We start from the raw sequence: 24,760 nt of genomic DNA, 5'->3' as shown, positions 1-24,760 counted from the left end.
CAGGCCCGTGTCCTTTCATAGCCTTGTATACACAGGCAGGCCTGTCTCCACAGGGCCTGGCCTCCAAGGGCAGGGCAGGAGCAAGGAGGTACACCTCTGAGTCAGAAAAGAGGCCTCATTAACTCAGTACAACTGTTTATGCTTCCATACCCCCAGGAATTGGCCTCAGGAGCCGAACCACTCAAACCAAACAGGGTCAGACACCCCTGGGAATCCTCAGGAGAGCATGCTCTGCTATAGTAGATCCAAGGAGGGCTGAGCTGCCCAGTGCCAGCCGTCCAGAGCAGCCCCATCCCACCCTCCTTCCCAGGACAGGTGATGCCCATGAGCTGACTTCCATGGGGCTCCAGGCCTCCTCTAATCTCCTTGTGGCAGGGAATGCCAGGAAGAAGAGGAGAACTGCCTGGAGAGGCAGGGAAGGGGCGCAGAGGCTCGGATGCTGTGGTCAAATCTCACTGTCCTTCTTGGTGACCTTGGGAGTCAAGCCAGTGACTTGTGTTTTCTGAGCTCACATGTCCTCGTCTGCAAATGGGTATAACAACATAACCTATCCAATCAGACGAGCTAATACACAGAACACGTCTGCATAGTGCCCGGCCCTGAACAAACTCCCCAAACCAGAAGCTGGGAATATCTTAAAATTCTGAGCTTCAGCCACTAAAACAATGATATGATCATAATGGACCAGAGATGGGGAAGAATACTCTATAGATATTATATTTATATCCTGTCTTGGTCCACAGAATGATTTGCAGTAGATTCTACAGCGGCATTTCTTATCCTTTTCTCGTTATCGCTCCCCCTGCAAAAGAGCCTTTTACACTTTTTTCCCAGTTTGCCCTCCACCCTATGAAATTAAATATTAAAGAAGGAAATATTGTTGGATAAGGCTGAGCTTTGCAGGGTCACGTACTATTGTACTGTCTGAGATGTTTTAGCCCTTCCAAGAACCAATGTTCACCCCTTTGGGGGCGAGGTCACCTCTGTTACGAATGCATGCCCTAGAGATGCCAGTACAGCTGGGTAAAAATGAAAATAAGTGAGAACACAGGTAACATTCTTTACAAAGAGACGAATGTAGTAAGTATGGGCACTGTAAGCTACAACCATACAAATATATGTCCTGTAGAAGGCAAAATGACAAAAATGTTTAATAAATACTCAACTGAGTTGAGAAATTTTTAAATGTCCTTAATCTTGACATGCTATAGATTTTTTTCAGGTAAAGATTTTTAAGAGAAAAGACTCAGAATGGTTGGTTGTAAATATAGAGGGGAAAGAGAGACTGCATTAGAAGCAGAGGGTTAGCTCCTGAGTATGTAGAGGAGGCCAGGGCTCAGAGTCAGCCACAGTCTGATCAAGCATGAGGCAGGACAGCCCTATAGATCTGGATTCAAATTTGCTCTACAAAGACGGGCAAGTCACTTAACTCTCTGTGGCTTGGTTTTCTCATTTGTGAAATGACAACGAACAGGAAAGCACCTTGCCATGCCCGGCCCACAGTAAGTACTGAGTAGCTACATTTGAATTAAATGAACATTTGCTGAGAATCTATCCAGACCACAAGGCAAGTAAGCTACAGAACCAGAATTCGAATCCAGGTTTTCCTTCTCATTTAGCGAGCCAGAAGTACCTCCAAAATATCCTATGTTTCTCTGTCATTTTAAAAAGAGGGGAAGCATGTTTCCTTAAGTCTCACCAAAACTAGGGTGGATAGAGCCATAGGAATTAAATCGTATTTGTAGACACTGAGTTACACTACCAGGGGCAATTAAAGGGGAAAAACTGCCAGTGCTTATAATGTGAGAACAAATGTCTCCATCCATGTTGAGGGCAGGAAAAGGGCTAGCACACTGCCAGGCACTTGGCAGTTCTTTGACACCCCTGATAGGGGTTTTCCTCAGACGCTAAATAAAAAAAAAAAAAAAAAAAAAAGGACTAAATTTAACAACCACGAACAAACCAAATACCACCATTAGCGCAGACATCTAGCTCTTCATAAGGACTGCTCCCCCAATTCTGTACCTGCTAATCAATTGCTTGAACCCCATGTGCAATTCTTGACATTTGTATGGGTATGTTTTAAGCGTGTAACTTTTAAATCATCTTTCTAGCCAAAGTCTCCTGAAATTTGTTATTCTTTGTCCACCATCATAATCACCCCTTGTAGCTATGTATTATGAATTTCACAGGCACTGCCTTGTAGGTGTTCCTGTAAGTCACTGCTGATGAAATATTGACCAGAACAAGGCAGAAAGCAGAGCTCTGTGCAGCTCCACTGAAGACAGCCTTCTCCGTTGAGACTGATCTTGGCCATCTTTAAAAATGAGGCATTTCTCCATCCTATAGGGCAAGCAGGCTTTGAACCAGATTGATCCAGTTCAGCTATGGCCAACGAAGTGAAACCAGAAAAGACCTGAATTTTCAAAACTTGGGTGATCCGAAATGGTAAGTGGAAAGAGGGAAAATTACATATTGACGCCCTGGAATAGGAGACTCAGAAGAGATGTAGTGAGTCCTTTAAGGAGACTGATGCATGAGATTGGATTATTGGCAGGACTATGGACAGCAACACACATTCAAAGTGGAGGCTGGCCACCAGCTCTCAGTTGGGCACTGCTGTTTCCAGCACTGCTAAAAATCCAAGGGCAAGAGACTTGGTTGCTATGCAACACATACACTGCCCTTGTGTTCTAAGACGGAAATAAGTTTCCAGGGGAACTTTGACTCATAATTATTCCCATTCTGGTTCCCCTAATTTTGAAAATTTGGATGTCTTCTGGTTTTGCTTCCTCAGCCATGACTGAACCAGGAAGAACCAGTTTGAAGCCCTGAGGGTAGGCAGTGTTTGTCCAAATACATTTCTGCCCTGTCCCCTGGTCAAGGAGCTTCTCAGCACAGGGACCCTGGATCCAAAGGATGCACTATGCTCCTAGTGCTTCTTTCTTGGTAGTATGAGGTCCCCCTGTCTCTCAGCTTTCTTCTCTCTTTTATATCTCAAAAGAGATTGACTTAAGACAAAAGTCAGTTTTGTAGATTGGGTCCTGCCTCATTAACGTAACTGCCTCTAATCCTGCCTCATTAACATCATACAGGTAGGATTTGCAATACATAAGAAAATCACATCGGGTGACAAAATGGTAGATAATCACACAATACTGGGAATCGTGGCCTAGCCAAGTTGACTATATTTTGGGGGGGCACAATTCAATCCATGACAGCTCCTCTCTTGACTGCACTGGCATTTAACTCCCAGAGGGCCCAGAGTAGGTCCTGACGCAAGCCTTACTGTCTTGGGACACACCTGTGCCTGGGCACACACAGCGCCAGGCATCAGGGAGTGCTCCCTGTGGAAACAGAACTCTCTGCAGCACCTGTGAAGTCCATGAACAGGCATGTAGGACCTCGCCTTCTTAGCTGCCACTTGGAGCTTTTAGACTACATTCAGAAACCTCTAGGTATGGGAAAGATCTAATCTGAACCCTGCCTCAGCCCTTTACTAGCTGTGGGCCCTTGGCTCCAGTTTGAGCCTCATCTTTCCCCTACATACAATGAGAGCAACGATCACCATCAACCTCACAAGGTTGGAGCGAGGGTGCAATGCACACGATGACCCTACTGTAGTTCCTAACACACAGCAGAAGCGTAATAAAAGCTAGTCTCTTTCCCTTCATGCCCCAACTTGGAGACTCATGCTCAGCGTCTGAAGCTTGGCCCTGCAGGTTCAAGTCAGGCAGACCAGCTGCTGTTAGGGGGAGGAAAGAGCATCCACCTCGGGCATGGACAGGACCAGGAATGTAATTTCCCAGGGCTGTATTTCTGTCCTTTGCCTGGCAGTAGGGAGAGCCCCTTCAGAGGCATGAGAGGAATTCGAGGTGTTTCCTCAGCCACCCTACACCACCACCAGCATTAAACCCTGCACAGGGACAGCTGTTCATCCTCTGTGGCTCATGAGCTTACTGTAAAGATGACAGCTCATGACATATACCAGTTGTTCCAGCCATACTCAGCTGACTCCGCAAGGCCAGAGGCCTGATATGGCTCATTCAGACTAGAAGGTGAGGAGAGCCAGAGAGGGGTGCGGTTAAGAGGCTAACTGCTCACGTTCCACGCCCCTAGCCTCGTATCAGAGTTTCCATCGCCTGAGCCATGGAGCGGAACACACGCGTCCTCGGATGGCAAGGAGACTGGCCTCAGGACTTGCAAGTGGTCAGCAGAAAGCTCATTTCCCTTTATGTGCCAGAAGGCTCCTAACCATCCTAGGTACGGCCAAAAACCAAAAACCCAAACCTGTTGCTGTCAAGTTGATTCCAACTCATAGCGACCCTACAGGACAGAGTAGACCTGTTCCGCAGGGTTTCCAAGGAGTGCCTGGTGGATTCAAACTGCCAGGCTTTTGGTTAGCAGCCGAAGCTCTTAACCACTACACCACCAGGGTTTCCAGAAACAGCCAGACCTGGGGAATTAGGTGAAAGAATCAGATAACCGAGAGGAAGTGATGACCATACAAATAGGGTTTGGGTTTTTAAATCTTGGATAAATTTACACTTTGCCCAGTCTTTAGAAGTTACTCACAACCCAGCACCTTGAGGCCCTAAGGCTTGCCTCTCTTAACCCGTAGGGTACGCCCTCATCCTGACAGCAAGTGGTTCTATGAGCCTTTCAGGAGCAGCCACAACAGCTGGAAGGCTTCCCGAGATGTTAGAGCCTTGCAGGAAGGAAGCATCTAACATCAGACAGAGGAAGTGGGCAGAGGGCTTTATGAAGTGGAACACCCTGACAGAGGTGACCATATCAAACAAGTAACCAAGTAAGGACTTACCTTCCACTGCAGAGAATGGAACCACTGGTCTCGCAGGTAGCTGTTGGCGGCCTGCAATGAAAAGAAAGGACAGCAAAGTCCAGTTACTGGCTGGAAGCAAGTCAGAGCATCTCACAGACCCGCACGCAACTCCAGCCTGCTCTGCTGGGCGGCGTCTGCCTGTCAACCCAACCAGCCTTCTGCAGGATTTGCCAAGCTAATCCCACTCTGTGCAAAGATAAAACAGAAGTGGTCCCCAGGGGAACTTTTCTGGAAAGAAAACATCCCTGTCATGGGGGACTGATTTTGCTGGGCAGGAGTGACCACAGACACTGCTGGTCTAAAGAGCTTTAAACTGTTAAGAGTTTCTTGACTTGCTTAGGATCACAGGAGGGGCCGGGGTGAGTTGAGAAGCCCTTTCACCCAACGCACTCCTGCCAGGCAGGCAGCACAGTAGCAAGGGTGGTGGAAGCTGGCGGTGGCTGGGTGCTGCCCTCTGCACTGGGTACTGTTCTCACAGGTTACTTCATCAGTGCTTATTTCAACCCTTGTGAGAGGGCTGTACGCATTTCACAGAGGAAAAAACTGAGAGACTGAGATCTCACATCAACTAGGTGCATTCAAACCTACGCGGCCTGGCTTCCAAGCCTGTGAATTTAATCACCCTACATTCTGTCCAACTGTAGGAAGTCCTGGTAGCAAGCGCCCGGCCTTGAACTCAGGTGGACTGAGGTTACAAATCACAGCAGGGGAGCAAACCCTTCCTTGACCCACACCTCACTAGTTTTACAGATGAGAATTGACGCTGAGTTGGCCAGGGTCAACTCAGCGTCAATTCTCATCTGTAAAATTGGGATAACAACCCCGATCTTGCAGGGATGTTGGGAGGACTAGGAGAGATTCTTTTAAATTATCTGGAACTGTGCTTGGCACATGGCAGGCAGTCCAACAAAAGGCAGCTATTAATTGTGATTATCACCACCTTCGTCAGTCATTCCGCTCAAATAAAATGTGGCCAAGGAAAGCCAGTGCTGACTCTATGCAAGTTGCTGCTCCCCCAGCCATCAGTCCCAGCAGACTGTCCAGTGGCAACAGCAACATTCACAAGGTGCTTCATGTAGGGCCAGACACATCCAGTCCTCGTGAGACAACCCTGTGAGGTCAGTACCATCGTCATCGTCACTCTTACGGTACAGATGAGGAACTGAGTCTCAGGGAGGTTAAAAACTACTTCACAGATAACAGCTGTGGGGCCAGGAATTGAGCCAGGTGAACCAACTCATACTGTAAGCCAGCATTATGGCATTCAACGTCTCCCACCCACCTTCCCACCAGCAAGGGCAGAAATATAAATGACACGTCCATACCCCATCAGATGCCAGGGCTCTCTGCTCCAAATGACATGGACCCTGGCGATGGAGGGGCTCTCTGGCAAAGGCCTGCACCGCTGTCCAAACATGAGTGTCCACCTTCTGCCCCCAATGCACAGACACACATGCACATGCACACATGTAAGCATGCACAACTTCCACTCACCCTCATTCAAGGAGATTCTTAAAATTCCTTCCAGGTCTTGCAGCAGGTTGCAACCCCCGCCCACCAAATCATTAGCTACCCTGGAAGGTCAGTTTTGAGACTCTCTGTGCTTGAATGAATTAACCAGTTCACTGGCAGCTGGTGAGCTCAGAGACTTGTTTAAACCTGAGCAGATTCATACCGGCCACACAGAGCAAGCTGAGTTGGAGCCTATCCTGAGGGCCAGGCAGGCTGGAGGGAGGCCTTTGAAGTGACATGGGGAAATTGGCAATAGCTTGCATCTCAGACAAATCCAGGTTTAAGTTCTGGCTCCTCCATGTTCTAACAGTGAGACCTGGAGCAAGTAACTTACAGACACAAAGTCTGGGACATATGACTGGGGCTGTGAGGGCTGAAGAGGAGTTTGCCATTGAAGAAACAGCCCTGGGGAGTCTGTTGCTGTGCTATCTCTTGTCCACACTGACTTAGCTCTTTTGGTCTCATGACAATCCTTGTTCATTAGGATGACAAAACACACCCCGTGCTCCGGAAGAGATATACAAAGATCCCAAACAATGAGATCACCCATGTAAATTGCCAATACAGCACGGAGCCTGGCACATGAAAGATGTTGTACAAACAGTAGCTATCAGTACCATCAATAGCCACAGCCAGTGGTGTCACGATAGATGCTGCACAGATTCTGCCACAGAATAGCCCTGGTCTGTGTCTTTACTAATTCCCGAGGTGTGAATATTCTCACCAGGGCTGATTTCATGTTACCAATACGACATCCCCGAACCAGAGCTGGGAACCAGAGTACACAACGGGCTCTCATGAGCTGGTATAACATGGGTCCTGCAAACCCCTGGCCCACAACCATTTCTATGCTTCTTAACACACCTAGGTAGCCAGGGAGATGAGGAAGGGAGGTAGACACAATAGCAGCCCCCTCAAAGATGTTCACATCTTAATCTTCTGTGAGTATGTGACCTCACATGGCAAAAGTGACTTTGCAGACAAGATTAAGTTAAGAATCTTGAGATAGGAAGGTATCCTGGACTACCTGGTGGGCCCTAAATATTATCACAGTCCTTATAAGAGGGAGGCAAGGGCCAGAGAGTCAGAAATGGAAGCAGAGGTTAGAGTGATGCGGCCACGAACCAAGAAAAAAGGGTGGCCTCTAGAAGCTGGAAATGGTAAGGAAATGGATTCTCCCCTGGTGCAGCTCTGCTGACACCCTGATCCTAGCCCAGAGGGACCCATGCTGGACTTGTGACCTCCAGCACTGTAAGATAATAAATAAGCACTGTTTTAAGCCACTAAAACTTGTCATTGTTAGTCCCAGAAGCAAGAAGAAATGATACAAGAAGGGTGGACAGGTTGGTTTAGTGTTGAAGTGAGCAGTTCCAAAGACTCCAAGGGTCTGCAGTGGGCCTATTGTTAGGTGCCGCTGAGTCAGTTCCAACACTGCCCTGTCCTGTGTCATCCACATGACTGTTGTTATGCTTGAGCCCATTGTTGCAACCACTGTATCAGTCCATCTCATTGAGGGTCTTCCTCTTTTTCGTTGACCCTCTACTTTACCAAGCATGATGTCCTTCTCCAGGGACTGGTCCCTCCTGATAACATGTCCAAAAGTACAAGAGACGAAGTCTCGCCATCCTTGCTTCTAAGGAGCATTCTGGCTGTACTTCTTCCAAGACAGACCTGTTCGTTCTTCTGGCAGCCCATGGTATATTCAATATTCTTTGCCACCACCATAATTCAAAGCCATCGATTCTTCTTCAGTCTTCCTTACTCATTGTCTAGCTTTCATATCCTTATGAGGCAATTAAAAATACCATGGCTTAGGTCAGGCGCCAAGTCTTCAAAGTGACATCTTTGCTTTTGAACATTTAAAGAGGTCTTTTGCTACAGATTTGCCCAACTCAATGTGTCATTTGATTTACTGACTGCTGCTTCTATGGGCGTTGATGGTGGATCCAAGTAAAATGAAATTCTTCACAACTTCAATATTTTCGTCTATCACAATGTTGCTTATTGGTCCAGTTTTATGGGCCTGGGTAACCTGTAAGTGCCACTGGCTGGCCTGAATGGCCTAGTGAGACAACACGCAGGAGAGAAGAGGAGAGGAGGGGAGAAGGGCAGAAGGAGACCTGCAGCCCATGGGCCCACCACACTGCTCTACAGTGATGTGACTGCGTAAGACCACAAGAGAAGGGATCACGTATGTTCTGCCTACCTCTGTGCCCTCAAGGCCTGGTTCAACAGGCGAACAGTAGATGTTTGCTGAGTGAATGAAGCAATAAATGAATGAGTGGACTGTGAGCTCACTGAAGGGGTAGGGTCTTATTTCTAAATCCACAGCACTGATTAACAGCATCTGGTATACAGCTGGACTCCCTGGATGATGAAAACGGTTAATGTGCTCAGCTGCTAAGTGAAGAGTTGAAAGTTTGAGTCAATACAGAGCCACCTCAGAAGAAAGGCCATCTACTTCTGAAAAAATCAGCCAATTGAAAACCAATCCTATGGAGCACAGTTCTTACTCTGATGCACATAGGGTCACCATGAGTCAGAATCAACTCAATGGCCACTGGTTACTGGCTGATACACAGTCAGGGTTGGGTACCTGACTATGAGAACGAATAAACGTGTAAACAAAGGAAGCAACAAGAAAGCAACGCAGTGGTTGAATGCTGTAGATGGTGACCAGCACGAGACTCCTTCCCCGCAACCCAACACAGACCCTTCTTTGCCCAATGACTAAACACTGTCCTTCCTATTCTGGGGACCTCCTCACTTTGTGAGTCCCCTTTAGGATCTTTAAGGGGCTTTCCACACCCTCCCCCACCCCTGGAAGCCAGGATGTGAGCAGGTGATGCAGGCTTGGAGCTCTCGCCCAGGATTTGGGATCCTGAGCAATGATGTAGAGATGCAAGTGAGGAGGAGTCACTACAGGGCAGAGGCTGTGTCCTGTCCAGATGGTCACTGGGCTACCTAGGCCATGTCCCCCAGCTACCCCCACTCTAGTTCATTTTCTAAGCCTGGTCTCCAGGCTCCCATCGGTTCTTCCAGCACATTCTCTTCCTGCTTGAGACAGTCCATGCTGGCTGCTGCATCCCAGAGCCCAACAGAGAGCTGGCAAGGCCTCCCTGGCCCCTTGGCATCTTCTTCCTTCTGGAAAGCAGATGCTTGATGCATTCTCCCCACAGCTGTTCTTCCAGAGCCGGCTTTCCAGGAACAACACTGCCATCCTGGCACCCCAGGTCTCCAGGCCTCACTTACCAGGTGACAAGTGACCAGCTCTCCTCTCCTGTCCCACAGGCACCAGTTCTGGCTTCATCCCGTGAGTCCTTCCCCACCCAGCTTCACAGGTCACGGGCCCGAAGTCACCCCTCAGGAGACTCCGGGGTCTCTCACAGCAGCACTGGGCAGTGACATTGACATTGACCTTGGATGTTGATAAATTCAGATGTGTACTGTCTTTCCTCATGTGGGAGTGTGTAAACCCCCCTATCATCCACACCCAGCCCTCTGGCCATTTTGTTCCTCTTTGGATCCACTCAACTCTAGGAGGTCAGCAGGGTATTCTGGAAAAAATGAAGATTTGGGTCCAGCAGAGCAGGGTGAGGATCCCAGCTGTCAACAGCTATGTGACCTCGAACCACCCTGTGTGTAACATGGGGGCTGAGGATGGCTGCCAATAGCAACATTAGCCTAAAGCACTTACTGGGTGTAAGTATTCAACAAAATGCTTTACCTACATCTCATTTAATATGAACTTCACTATGTACTCCCATTTTACAGATGAGGAAACTGAGGCTCAAAGCAGGCTGAAGGGCCCACTGCACATCCAGGCATTCTGACCCAGCCCCTCACATCGGACCACCCTGTCACCCTCACTACCCCCTCGCCTGGCAGGTGCCCCCACTCTCCTGGGACCAGTTTGCCTTTTCCAAGACTCCCCTTCCTGCCCCTTCTCCTTCCCACTGCTTCTTAGAGCCTGTACCCCACTACCCCATGGCTGGCCGGGTGTTATTTGTCCCTCCCACAGATTGGAAGGGAAAGAGGACCCATGTAGGGTGAATCACTGCTACCTGGTGAGTCTGGTTCTGAATGAATTAATCACACAACAGGCATGATGCCAGGCCAAGCAACGGGCTCAGACTGTCCAGCTCTCCCGTGCTCCCTTTCCAGGGAGGCAGGATCGGCAAACGCCTCCCTGGCATGACTGAAAGGACAGGTGCCCAAGTCCTCATGCTGCCACCTTCCCTCTAAAATGTGCCACATTTTGGAGGAAGGCAGACACCCCAACTGTGCTTGTCCATTGTAATGAATGAGGAGGCGGGAGGGAATGAGGCTCTTGGTATCAGAGGTTCAGAGGGATTTTAAGGATCACCCAGTCCGGGGGTTCTTAGTCTTTTGTGGGTTGGTTATGGACCCCTTTAAGAAGCTGAAAAATGCTATGAACTCACACCCAGGAAATGTACACATATGTGTGCCCACGCACACACATAATGGGGCAGGAGTTTTTCTGATGAAGAAATGAAGGCCCAACCTTGTGGTGGTCATCTTTAGTGCTCCTCACCAGTATTTCCAGCTCTTTCCCTTCTGGACACATGGTAGGCACACATGACCATGTGACTTGCTTTGGCCAGTGAAATGGAAGTTGACATGATGTGTCACTTCCTGGTGGAAAAAAAGCCGGTGTACAATTTACCAAATTTCCTTCCCCTGCCGCTGTAACCAAAAACATTCCAGATGGCTGGTGTCCCACCAGCAGAGCCCCCAGCTGATCTTGATGAACACACAGCATGAGAGAAATGAACCTTTGCTGTTTTAAGCCACTAAGGATGTGGGTTTGCTTGCCACTGTAGCAAAACCTAGCTTGCCCTTACTGATACGTTTGCTCAAGACCATATAGGATGTTGTGGCAGCTGATTTTTTTATTTAATTTGTCACCATCAATCCCAAAGTTTACTGAGCATCTATTGTGCCCAGACCCTGACCAACTTGTTATGGGAGATAAAAGATATAAAAATAAGTCAGGTCCATGTCTGACAGCCAGCATGTGCCGGAGCCAACACGTATTCACTCACAAGAACCAACGCTTCTTATCTCTTCCCAGCTCTACGTCCAGGGACGTCATGTCAGTGCCCTGAAATTGGCCATGATGGCAATATTTACACCACAGAAATGGGCAGATACTACAAATCAGGGTTTTCTTTCCTGAAAGCATTATTTCTTCACAGCAGGGTGCTGTGATGAAGAGGAGGAAGAAGAACTTGGCACTCTTTTCTTAAGGAGGCCTCACCTCACAAGCAAGGGGGTGGGCCAGAATTTCCCTCCAGAAGATGTGGAAGTGACTTGCAGTGCCACTGGCCGTATTCTCAGGACTGCTCCCCTTCTTGTGCTGACAGACCCAAAGAGGCCATGACAGGGTGGGCTGTAAACTCCTTATGTTGGCTTGTCCGGTATAGAAGGACAGAGGCAGCCGGAGACTTCCTGAACCCCAGCACAGGCATCTCTAAATGGCTTACAAGCAAAGGGAAAGGTGCTCAAGCTGTGCCCTGGGCCAGGGGAGGACGTGTTTGTGCAGACTTCCCCACACAGCCATATGGGAGCTGGGCCAGCTCAGCCTAGCAGGGCCAGTGGACACAGCTCTGATTCCTGAGAGTCACTCAGAGGAGAATCAGATTAAAACTGAGGAAGTGCCCCTGCCCCAGACACATGCCCAGTCCCCTAGAAGCAGTCAGGCTTGCTCGGGCCTTTCCGACTTCTCCTAGAAGGAACACTTTCAGATACTCAAAGGGCCTCGTTCCAGGGAAATTCTGCCTAATTTCCTCTTCGAAAGTTGCCAAGTTCTCTCTCATTGTTGTATTGTTTAGAGAGGTGAGAAAAACAGCCAGGGGTGCACTACAAGCAACTGTTTCCAAGTGCCCCTCTCCAGCTCAACTTCTTAGGGAAAAAACACACCTGCTTTCCAAACTGGAAAGGTCTTTTGATCCAGCTTCCAGTAAGAAGGGAAGCCCACCCGCCTGGCCCTGCTGCCAGTGTTTGGGGTAAACAGCTGCCCAGCCTCCCTGTGGATGTCAGTGAGAAGAGCCAGTCCTCAAAGACTGTCTCAGGAAAAAGCAGAAGCTTCGGAAGGGCTCTTTTCTTGCTCCCAGTTCACTCGAAACCTTGCTTTCTGAACAGTGGATCTGACCCTGCTCCTGTGATGGGTAGAAACCTAATTGTGAGGCAGGAGTCACTGGAGGACTATCTGCTGCCACACCACTCTTCAATACCTGCCACTCCGCCCTGACAGCCAGTGAGGAGCACCCCATGAAGCCTTCATTATGCCATTTATGCATTTATGTGGCTGGCCTCCTCGCAATGGAATGTCAGCAAAAAGGGCATTAAGGGAGAAAAGGAGATAAATATGTCCTTTCTGCAACCACGGAGTCTAGTAACAAAGCATTAGGGGACCTCATGCCAGAAAACACAAAGCATACATAAACGTCCCAATTGGGTAGAACCAAAGGGCTGGCGCCTTTGTCTGGCCACTTGCCCACTGGTGGCTGGCTCAGTGGCTCCAGGCTGGGGAGAAGGTGCATTGACCTAAAAGCATCTCTTAACCTTCCTTGGTTTGGGTGAGGTGTCAATTCAAATTCTAACAAAGCAGGGGCTTTGTAAGGAGGTGCAGAGCAAGGCCGAGAGGTGAAGTGTGATGGAGAGAGGCCTGGAGGAAGACGCCAGGAGACAAAGACAGAAAATCCAAGGGAGTCACAAAGACAGAGACAGCACAAGACAGCAAGGGATAAAGAGAGTAAAGAAAGGGGAGAAAGAGATGGAAAAAATGTCGGAGAGAGACTGAAAGGCAAGGAGGAAAAGACAGGGAAGAGACAGGTAGGCCGGGCCCAGGAACAAACCCCCAGCGCAGCCCGAAGCAGGAATAGCTGTAGGACATGCAGCAGGATGGGGCCCTATCACAGTGTAGAGGTGCTGGAACACCGAAGAACCCTGTGGCTCTGAGGCTATTTCCCCTGCAAGGGGGTCCAGTGCCCAGAATGTGAGTTCAAAATGAAGTTTCTAGGGTCCAGCGCTGCCCAGTAGAACTTCCTGCAGGGACGGGAGTGTTCTATAGCTACGCTGTCCAATACAGTTGCCATGTGGCTACTGGGCCCTCAAAACGTGGCCCATGCAACTGATAAACTGAATTTTTCATCTGGTTTAATACATTACATTTAAACATAAACAACCACACGTGGCTAGTGGCAGCTGTATCGAATGCGCAGTTCAAGGCATTTAATCCCTCTGTAGCCCGAAGCACTCAAATGCAGCTCTTCACCTTGGTCTTGACCGTTAACATACCTGCTGTTCCTCTGTCCCCTCTCCCACCCCAGAGCAGGAAGAATCTGTCCCCAGGGCCACGGAGGTTGTGCTCTGTGACGCCTCAGTTCTGGGTCCTATTACAATGTGTTCTACATGAATCAGGACAAACCCAAAGCGAAGCATCTGGACCAGACTGGTGCTGAAGAAAGCCCTGCTCACCACCTCTGGGCACCACCCAGGGGGTCTGGGGTGCCCCTCGACCCCACACAACCATGCGGACCCCCCGGCCTGGAGCCCATCTCTGAGATGATGCGGAACCATTTACGTAACGAAGACAGTCACACACAGCCCATGAATCACAGAGAACCTTCTCCAGGAGGAAGAGGGGAAGGAGGGTGACAAGACAGAAGCAAGGTAGGAGCTGATCGGAGCCTACTGCCCTGGCCTAATGGAAACAAAGCAGGGGAAAGGTGGGTGGTGGGCAGGGGTATGGGGCACCCACCTGGGCCCCCCAGGCGACGGGGTGGAAGGCCACACACGTCTGCTTCCCCCGCCCTGGCTCTGAGTCCAGCTCTGGATCCGAGGAACTGCCGGCCGCCTCCACCTCCTCCTCCTCTCCAGCCACTGGCTCCTGGAGTGTGCGGGTTGCACGTCCGTGGAGCAGGGGGGCAGTGAGCAAGTGGGGAGGATGCTTGAGCAGCCAGAGGCACACCCGCTAACAGCTCGTCAGCACAGCAGGGGGAGCTCTGACGTGTGGCTTCTGCTCAGCAAGGCGGGAGGGTCACATAGCCAGGCCCTGGCCAAGGCCCGGTTAAAGGGACATCTCCAGCACTGCCAGTCAGCCTGCACCCCTCACAGCCACGCTGCCTCTTTGTCCCCAGAGCGAAGGACAGGGAGAGGATGACCTGAGGGTTTGGCCTTCCTAGAGGTTAGGAGCTGCCTGCTCCAACCACAGAAGCAAGGAACCCCTGCTGGGGCAGAGTGGCCAGCCAGCACACTGTGGGAGACGAGGCTCAGGGTTCCACCTCTTCTTATTGGACTCTTTCAAGTGTTCCCTTCCTTCTTGCCTCCCTCTATCTCTCATATACACAGCCCCCTGGCCCTACAACCAAGCTGAACCCTCTAGTGTCCCTCCTACCCCTCAAGAGCTTACGATGGCTCCCTACTGCCCTCAGGATATAGCCTGTGGCTTCTTTACTTGGCTAACAAGGCCTTCAGGATTCGGCCATGACCCAACAGCCCCAGATGTACCCCACATAGTGCTGAACCCCACCTCACCCTTCTACCTCCAGCTGCAGCAAACACTCCCCCCACACACATTCATGCTTTACATCCACCATTCCCTCTGCCCAGGATGCGTGCCTCCTCCCCTCATCCTGGCACACTCCTACTCATCCCGCTATGCCCAGCTCTAATGTCGCCATCCCTCTCTGACACCCACCCCAACCAATGAGTCATGACCTCCACTGGGCTCCCTTCCTTCTGGGACAGGCCTCTATCTCAGCAGTTACTTGTTTATGGCTCTGTCTCCCCAGAGGGCAGAGGAGCTCTTCATGGATGGGGCCATGGGGGTATTCACCTTCTTCCCCAGCACAGGGAGGGGCTGGCTCAGTGCAGGAATGGCAGGAAGATCATTACAGTAGGGGGTCCTGGGGTAGGGAGCCCCTGGGTGGTGCAAACAGTTAACGCACTCAGCTGCTAACCAAAAAGCTGAAGGTTCAAGTCTACCCAGAGGAACCTTGGAAGAAAGCCTTGGTGATTTACTCTTGAAAAATCAGCCACTGAAAACCCTATGGAGCATGGTTCTACTCTGACATACGTGGGTTCACCATGAATCAGAGCTGATTCGATAGCAACTGGGTTTGTTATTCTGGAGCTTCTTCCTCCTCTCCTTCTCATTGTCCACCCCATCTCCTTCCACTCCAAGGAGGCTGGTACTGGCCACTCCCTCCAGAGACTGTACTGTGGTCAGTCGTCAAACAGGCAAGAACAAGAACAGAGGCAGAGCAGCGGGAGGGGGAGGTCTGTCAAGAGAGGGGGGCCGAGCTCTACAATAAAGACAGAGAAATAATGAATAGGGGGAGAGAGAAAGAGCATGGCTGGCAGAGGTGAAGAGGGAAATGGTGAGGGGTAGAAGCCAGCGTGTCAAGTGGGAGGGATATAAGAAGAAAAAAGACTGGGACAGAGACAGGCTTTGGTGTCCTCCAAGAGATAACGTGAAAAACAGGATTTTTTCTACGTGGTGTTTAGCTGTCACCCTCAGCCTGTTGACCTCAGCATTCCCCAGAGGTTGAGCTGTGTGACTCTTGGCTCCCATGTGGTCATACAATCTAGTGGCTGCTTTTAAAAGAGGATTTAGGGAACATCTCTCTGGGCTAAAAAGGGGAGGTCTCCCTGAGTGCCAGGGTTAGAAAGAAAATGTGTGCAGACTGTACCATCCTCCCACTGATGAGCGAGCAAGTTTTCTCTAGATGAGGAGGTCCCTGCTGGGATTGGGTGGATCCCCCTGAATTGATGTACGTATGTTTATGTGTGTGCTGTTGTGGCATTTGTTTTTATCTGCCACTCCTCCTTTCCTGGGGCACCTACCTATCCCCCTTCACGTGGTCTTGGTAGGAGTTTCAATCACAGGACATAGCTCCCTGTAGCCAAGGGTGGACACATAATCCAGGATAATGCTTTCCCTAGGACCGCAGAGGACCGTAGCAAAGCCAATCAGAATCTTCCATGAGAGTTTATATGAATATACTGGAAGAAAAAAGGCTCTCGCTTTTTTAAGGGTTACAAGCTCCAAGAACATGGCTTGGGGTGCCAGCAGCCCATCTTTCCCACCACATGGGGAGACCCTGCCTGACCATAAAGCTCATACACAGAAGCAGAGCCAGGGGATGCAGAGAGACACTAAATATGAATGATATCATTAGGTCCCTGGATCCAGCCATGCCTGCAGTCCTGTTTTAGGCTTCCTAGGTACTTTCATATAGTTACTACATTCAATTCTCCTTTTGTCTCTGCTAGTTTGAAAAGTGTTTTTGTTATTTCCAACCAAAAGTCCTGACTAGTACATATGAGCATGTGTTTGCATTCTTCTGAGGAGACAGCTCATACTTCTCTTAGAGTCTCAAAAAGAACTAGACCAACAAGAAGAAAGCCCCTCGCTTGAAGTGTAGGAACGGGTAGCATCTGCTGCTCATTTGTTTTTTACAGTTTTCTAGGACCTAACAATTAATCTGTGTACCTCAGTTTCCTCTCTGTAAACTGAAGATCATAAAATCATCATTTCTAGGTTTTGTTAGGAGATCTAAAAGTACAAAATGCAACACTCCTAGACTGCCCGGCATACATTATAGGAGCTCAACGCATGCTCATTTCCTCTTGCTTCCCCCTAGTGAGCCCGTTTACACTATATTATACTTGAAGAAAAAACCTACGTTAAACAACCTCTCCTCCTGATAGTTGGCTATCTCTCTCTGAGCGAGAGGAGGAGGGCCAGAAAGTGAAGGTGAGAGTGCAGAAACTGCTTATTCATGTTGACTTATCCTACCTGCAGTAAGACAGTTCCCCCAGGAATGGTGAGCTGTAAACAGTACTTCGGAGCATTCTCCCAGGACAGCAGCTGAACGTCTTCAATAGCACTGTAGGAAACTGAGTTTTCCATGTACCCAGTTGGCTGCAGAGAAAAAAGAAGAAGAAAAAAAAAAAGATATGCATTGGTTACAAGATCAGGTATAACATCTGAGCCTCTGAAGAAAGTTCCTGAAGACATCTCCCCTCTGGTGACAGGCCGGGAGCTGGCACAGAAACTCAGCAATTCTGGAACCAAAGGAAAGCATTATCTTTCCCAGCTAGAGGGGTGCAACAAGGAGGGGAAGGGCCAGAGCAGAAAGTCACCCAGTACTGGAGGTGCATAGTCATAACTCAGTTGGGGACACCTCGAGGGCAAAGACTGCAGCTTACTTATCTTGGGAGGGAGCCAGGTGAGCCCAGCACAGGGCACCATCCCGCACCATCACCAAGCCGCCATCATCTCCTGCCCTGAAGCCAGAAGCAGCCTTCCTGCCTCCCCTATTCCCCTTCGGGATCCATTTTCCATTTGGCATGGACCACCCTGGCCCATTCTCCACCCAGCATCCGGCACCATGCTCCACTGGACCACCCCACTCTCCTGCTCCACAGGTTCAATGGCTCCTAGAGCTACAGCAAGGGCATCCTGCCCTGCTCATGATCCAAGGGCCCACATGGTCTGGTCCCACTCCTCCTACCTCAGTCCCAGCTCAAGTCTTCCCTCCTATTATAGACTGAATTGTGTTCTCTTCGCACAAAAAGAGATGCTGAGCCTGTGAAATGACCTTGTTTGGATATAGGGTCTTTGAAGACGTTGTCAGTTAACATGAGATCAAACCAGAGTAGGGGGGAAAAAAAACCCAGATCCATGCCTCTTTCCTAGCTTCTGGTTTCTGCTGGTAATCCTTTGCTGCTTATAGATGTATCGTCACATGGCGTCTTCCCCCTTGTGATCCAGTCTTTTTATCTGTCCTCCTCTTTCATAAGACATCAGTCTTATAGGGTTTGACCTACCCTACACCAGTATGACCTTGTTAACTGATAATATAATCAAAAAAGAAGACTATTTCCAAACAAGGTCACATTCACAGGTACAGAAGTTAAGACATCAACGTATCTTTCTGGGGAACACAATTCAATCTATAAGGCCCTCAGAAAACCACACAGGCTAAGTCATGGCTATCTAGTACACGCAGAAAATCACTAAACCATGCCAAACAATATAGGAGAAAAAAACCCACCCCTAAAATCCCAACAACCATGAGGGTTGCCAGGGAGCCACAAAGGTGTATCATGACTACCTAGAAACAGACTTGATTCTCTAAACCAAGTGGCTGACTGGCCTCATTTCTTAAGAATTGTATCTTGGACATGCAAGCAGAAGGCCTAGAGTCTTCTATTTTCCACCACAGACTTCTAGAGACCCTGACATGGAATGCCCATGCCAAACTCTGCAACACGCCCCACGAAATACACTGTTAATCTGCTAACAAGAAATCCTGGTGGCACAATGGTTAAGTGCTCAGCTGCTAATTGAAAACGTCGGTGGTTTGAACTCACCAGTCACTCCGAGGGAGAAAAGACCTATTGATCTGCTCCCATAAGGATTACAGCCTAGGAAACCTATGGGGCAGTTCTACTCTGTGCTACAGGGTCACTATGAATTGGAACCGACTAGACCACACACAACGACAACCTGCTAACAGTGACAAGCAGGACAGGAGATGAGGCCGGGGTCCTGTTTTCCTGTTTCCCATGACCCTGGTTTTCTACCTGGTAACCTTCTTAAAGTGGCCTTTACTGTAAGTTGCAACAATGGCTTTTTGCGGAAGAGTTGGGTATAAATAAGTATATACTGTTTTTATAAAACAGATGTATTGCTTTTCCACTGTCTGTAGTAGTATTGACTAAAAGCAGAACCTACCATTGTCCATTCCAACTCATAGGCGACACTACAGAGTAGAAGTGACCAGAAGGGTTTCCAAGGAGTGGTTGGTGGATTCGAACTGCAGCCCTTTTGGTTAGCAGCCGAGCTCTTTACTGCGTCACCAGTTTTTAGAATTACTGAGACCTGTGTTTCAGCCACTTACTGTGTGACCTTACACAAGTTACTGTACCTCTCTGAGCCCGTTTCCCCCAGTGCCAAAATAAGAAGTTAACAGATAAGATAATTGGGCATTGAAAGAGATAATATTTGTCAGGGACTTTGGCAAGGCACCTAGAACATATGAAGAGTTCGGTAAAAACGAACTGTTGTGAGAAAGATGGTTTCTTTGTGGCCCTCCTCCCCAACACCCACGGCCCTAGTCTAGCCACAAAAAAGACATCAGAGGAATCCCAGTTGAAGGACATCCTACAAGACACCTGACCAGTACTCTTCAAAACTGTCAAGGCCATCAAAAACAAGGAGAGTCTAAGACACTGCTACCGCCAAGAGGAGTCTAAGGAGACATGACCAGTAAATGCTATGCAGGATCTTGGACGGGATCCTGGGACAGAAAAAGAACATGAAGGGGAAAGTGAGGAAATCTGAATAAAGTGTGGACTTTAATATTAACTTGCCAATACTAGTTCATCAGTTGTGACAAATGTATCATACTAACGTAAGATGTTAACAATAGGGGAAACTGGGTGTGGGATATATGGGAACTCTCTGGGCTATCTTTGCAACTTTTCTGTAAATCTAAACCTATTCAAAAATAAAAAAATTAGTAAAGAGTAACTGCTGTTGCTGCCACTGTTATTGTTACTGTCACCACGACCGTCATCAATCATGGTCGTCATCATCATCACCATCACCACCACCAGAGTCTAGATAGAACTCAGGAGGCCTGCAGGGAAATGGGCAGATCCAGACTGAATACCTCTCAACCTTGCCCTTCAGGTTCAGATGGAGCTAGGCCCTCCTTCTTCCTTAGGTCCTTTCCCACTGTTGGGCCAATTCTAGAGAACTGATAATTCCCTGGCAATTTGTACATGATCGGAGCTAAGAGAGAAGAGATCCCTGCATGGGTTGTTGTTGTGTGCCGTCAAGTCAATTACGACTCGTAACAACCCTATAGCACAGAGTTGAACTGCTGCATAGGGTTTCCTAGGATGTAATCTATGGGAGCAGACAGCCAGGTCTTTTCTCCCGTGGAGCAGCTGGTGGGCTCTGCCGGCCTGTCAGTTAGCAGCCAAATGCTTAACCATTGTGCCAACAGAGCTCCTACATGGGTAAGAGGTTGAATTCGATAAAAAGAAAAATCAAGTCCTCCTCCATGTGAGGGGAGCTAGAAAATCTAGCCCTAAGTGATGCATCTAAGAGGACATTAAGCAAGTTAAAGAGGTTTTTTTCTAAAGGTAAAAGCGGCACGTGACATACTGTGTGGTTCCACTTATCTGACACCCAGTGATAGGCAAAACCATCAGGACAGAAATCAGACCCAGGGTTGCTAGCAGCTGGGGTGTGGGGAAGGGACTGATTGCAAAAGGGTACGGGGAAACTTTTTTGGGTGACGAAAATGTCCTATGTCTTAACTGTGGTGGTGGTTACTCAACTGTATATATTTATCAAGTCTTACAGATCTATACGCTAAAAAGGATGAGTTTTACTATTTATAAATTATAACTCAATAAATCTGACTTAAAAAAGGCAATATTAAAGACAATTTAGAATAAAATCTTCCTGATAAAATCCTATCAAGACCACCATTAGTATTTTAGTATATTACCCTCCTGATTATTTAAAAAAAAAAAAGATATATATATACTTAAAGAGCCAAAATCAGTGAATATATTTTTTCACGTCATGTTCTATCATATGCATATTCCATATTCTGAACGATAATCTTCAAAACTATTATTTTGAAGTCTGTAAAATAGTCTACCATCATTTATTTAAACTCCACCCTCATCCCCTCCCCCAGCAGACAGGGCCCTTGTTTCATTTTATGCTACTATAAACAACTCCGAAATGAACATCCTTGTGAAACATGTTTTTCTACCCTATATTTAGGATTATTTCCTTAGGCTAGATTCCCAGAAATGGTATTACTGGGACAAAGGGTAAGAGCATATTTTGTATCGTTTCCAAATTGCTCTCATTAAAGAGATATTAGAGAGAACAGGGGAGCTCTGGCTAAGACTGAAGGGCCTTAGTCCTTGGCTGCCAGCCTGACGGGGTCTTGCTAGAAGCAACGCTCTCTCTCTGGTAAGTTCTGGGTGGCTGCTCCATAGCCAAGTGCCTGTGATGTGACGACCTTGTGGGGTACAGGAGACCAAGTCTGCAAGTCGAGGTTCGGCTCTCGGGAATGCTACCTTTCCATGGGAGCTGGGAAAGGGTCAGTGAACCGGTTCCTTCGTCCTTAGCTTTTGAGGACTGATGTGGGCCACTCTGGGGGTCTTTCAGTTGCCAGGCCAGGAAGAGAACATTCCTGCTTTGTTTCTCAGCTGCACTTCTTCCCCTGTAGCCCTGTCAATACCTGACCTAGGCCAGAGAAAGCTGGGCCTCAAGGGATCCCAGGGGCCCTGTGTGACCCACAAAGCCTCAGAGCCTGCCATTCCTAAACAGGCACTTTCTCGGACCTCCCACCCAGTGAGGGTGGGTGGTGACTCAACTGTACACGTCAAATCTCACAGATCTGCACACTAAAAGGGTGGATTTTACTGAGAAAGCTCCACCAGGCACGAGGCTGGAGCCTTTGCCCATCTGCATTTCTGGGGAGTCAGCTCTGTCACACCCACACCCTAAAAGCAGGTATGAACCACACTGCCCCAGCCTCCACAACGAGGCTCAAGACTCACTCATGGAAGACGTCAGCAAGGCGCCGATAGCCCTTCTGGGAAGTGAGGGAAGGCACCCGACCCCCAAAAGAAAAGACAGCTGGTTTTGGAAAACCTTCCCGAGGGTGGAGAGCATGGGGGCCCAGAGGCACCTTGCTGAGGGACCGGGCTGAGAACTGTAGGCTATGTGTCATGGAGTCTGGCTGGGCTGCAGCCTGCTGAGCTCATCACGAGGGATGCGTCTCTCCTCTCCATGTGTGGAAGTCGCCTGGTCATCACGCAGGGGACACATGTTGCACAGCCTGATTCCGAGTGGTCTGCAAACTGGCATGAGGGAACTGAAGAAGGATTCGCTCCTAGCCCCCCACAAACCCCAGCTCCAAAAGAGAAACACGAAGTGGGATGGTGGGGTGCCCTTCTAGCTCCACTCTATACCGAGACGTGAGAAACAACGGTCAACAACTATGGCTATGGCAATAATAACGATGATGCAGTTGCATCCATGGTAGAACTGTGGAGCAGCTTGGATTGAGGGGAGGGGTGGGCTTCGGCCCTCACTGCTCCTTACTGCATATTATTTTCAGTGACAACAGAAGGACACATGCTACATACGTACCCACCTACCCCCGCCCCCCACACACAGGGAAATGTCGTTGGTGCCCTGGTTAACATTTACTGAGCAGTGGCCATGTGCTTAAGGAGTTTATATATATTAACTCATTTAGCCTTTAACAGCTATGGGGGGGGGGGGCTGCATTTATCCCTCTGCAACAAAAGAAACTGAGGCACACAGGGGCTATACTATGCCAAAGGACTCTACTTTTAAGAGACAGACACAGGATCCAATTCCAAGACTGAACCCTTCACTCCTATATTCTCTGGCCAAATTCCAGCCAGCACACCTGCACGCACGCATGCACACTGCAAACACGGATTTGCGGAAAGGTGCCAAATGGAGCCGAGGCCACGGTCAGAACCAGTACTGCAGGGTCTTGTAGCCTTATACCGTGAGAGGTGCCACTGCCACTCGACCTGGCAGGCCCCCACGACCCCTACAGCTCAACTCAGCCCCGAGGGCAGAAACCCACGGATACTCATTTGGGAAAGGTCTGTCAAAGTATTTTGATGTTCTCTTTAATTCCATGAAGGGAAAATCCAGCAGCAAAAGCAAAGCGACGGGTAACAATTCACAGCTAGACAGGCCAGTCCGGGCCCCAGTCCCAGAACAGATCTCCTCAGATGTGTTTCACAGGCCCTCTCCCCCTGCTTTCATAAACAAAGATGATGAGCAAAATCTAACCTGTTCTCATTGCCCCAGGGCTGTCACTCTTATTCCAACTGTCCACGGGTAAGTAGGGAGGCCTGCTGGTTCAAACCCACTCGGAGGCTCTGTGGGAGAAGGACCTGGTGATCAGCTTTCCACAATGCTTACAGCTATGAAACCGCACGGGGTTGCTATGGGTCAGAACTGACTCGACGACACCTAACAACAACAACAACAACTGGCAACCTGAGCTGCAACCCAGTAGTGCTCTTGGAGTAGAGGGACCCAACCCTGTGATGCCACCACCCCTCCAGCAGAGTAGCTCAAACGGAAAAGACAGTGTCAGCCTACTTCCTGGGAGGGCTGGGGGAGTAAAACAAGCCAGGTGTCCATCAGCTGATGGATGCATAAACAAAGTGTGTTCTATCCATGCAATGGAATGATCAAAAAAAAAAAAAAAATCCATCACGGCCAAGTCGATTCCAACTCATAGCAACCCCATATGGTTTCCAAGGAGCGGCTGGTGGGTCTGAGCTGCTGACCTTTTTGTTAACAGCCAAGTTCTTAACCACTACACCACCAGGGTTCCAATGGAATATTGTTGTTGTTAGGTGCCATCGAGTTGGTTCTGACTCATAGCGACCCTACGTACAACAGAAAGAAACACTGCCCGGTCCTGTACCATCCTCATGATCGTTGTTATGCTTCAGCCCATTGTTGCAGCCACTATGTCAGTCCATCTCATTGAGGGTCTTCCTCTTTTTCACTGACCCTCTACTTCACCAAGCATGATGTCCTTCTCCAGAGCCTGGTCCCTGCTGATAACATGCCCAAAGTATGTGAGACGAAGTCTCGCCATCCTCACTTTTAAGGAGCATTCTGGCTGTACTTCTTCCAAGACAGATTTGTTCACTTTTTGGCAATCCATGGTATACTCAACAGTCTTCGCCAACACCATAATTTAAAGGCATCAATTCTTCAGTCTTCCTTACTCATTGCCCAGCTGGACAATGGTATATTACTCAGCCATAAAAAGGAATGAAGTACTGATGCATGCTACAACAGGGATGAACCTTGAAAACTTCATGTTGAGTGAAAAAGAAGCCAGACACAAAAGACCAATATTGCATGGTTCCATTAATAAGAAATGTCCAGAATAGGCAAATCCATAGAGACAGAAAGCAGATTAGTGGTTGCCAGGGTTCAGGAGAATGATGTGTGACTGCTTAATGGGTACAGGGTTTTCCATTTGGGGTGATGAGAATGCTCTAAAATTAGTTCTAGAAACAGTGATGGTTGCAGAAGCTTGTGAATATACTAAAACTACTGAATTATACACTTTAGAATGGTAAATACTATAGTCTGTGAATTATACCTCAATTTAAAAAAGGAAATAGTAATATCTATGCTTATGGAGAGAATTAAATGGGATTTTCTTCTTTTTATGTTGGCAGCCAGAGAGGAGGGCGTTACTGTGCAGCTGTGAGGAGGAAGGTCAGGAGTGGGGGTGGGGACAACAGGCAGGCACA

At 48.7% G+C, this 24,760-nt stretch overlaps 1 protein-coding gene across 1 annotated transcript in view; it reads right to left on the bottom strand.

Moving 5' to 3' along the window:
- The window catches only part of CMIP (c-Maf inducing protein), a 250,600-nt gene that overhangs the window by 86,825 nt on the left and 139,015 nt on the right, over nucleotides 1–24,760 (bottom strand). The window contains exons 2-3 of the mRNA XM_049864728.1: nucleotides 17,184–17,309; nucleotides 4,823–4,873 (exon numbers count right to left, since the gene is read on the bottom strand). Coding sequence (XP_049720685.1) covers nucleotides 4,823–4,873; nucleotides 17,184–17,309 — 177 coding nt within the window. The remainder of the gene's footprint in view (nucleotides 1–4,822; nucleotides 4,874–17,183; nucleotides 17,310–24,760) is intronic.

The sequence above is a fragment of the Elephas maximus genome, chromosome 21 (assembly GCF_024166365.1).
Source record: "Elephas maximus indicus isolate mEleMax1 chromosome 21, mEleMax1 primary haplotype, whole genome shotgun sequence".
Taxonomy (NCBI): Eukaryota; Metazoa; Chordata; class Mammalia; order Proboscidea; family Elephantidae; genus Elephas; species Elephas maximus.
The sequence above is the reverse complement of the archived record's forward strand: the minus strand, read 5'-3'. Positions and strand labels throughout refer to the sequence as shown.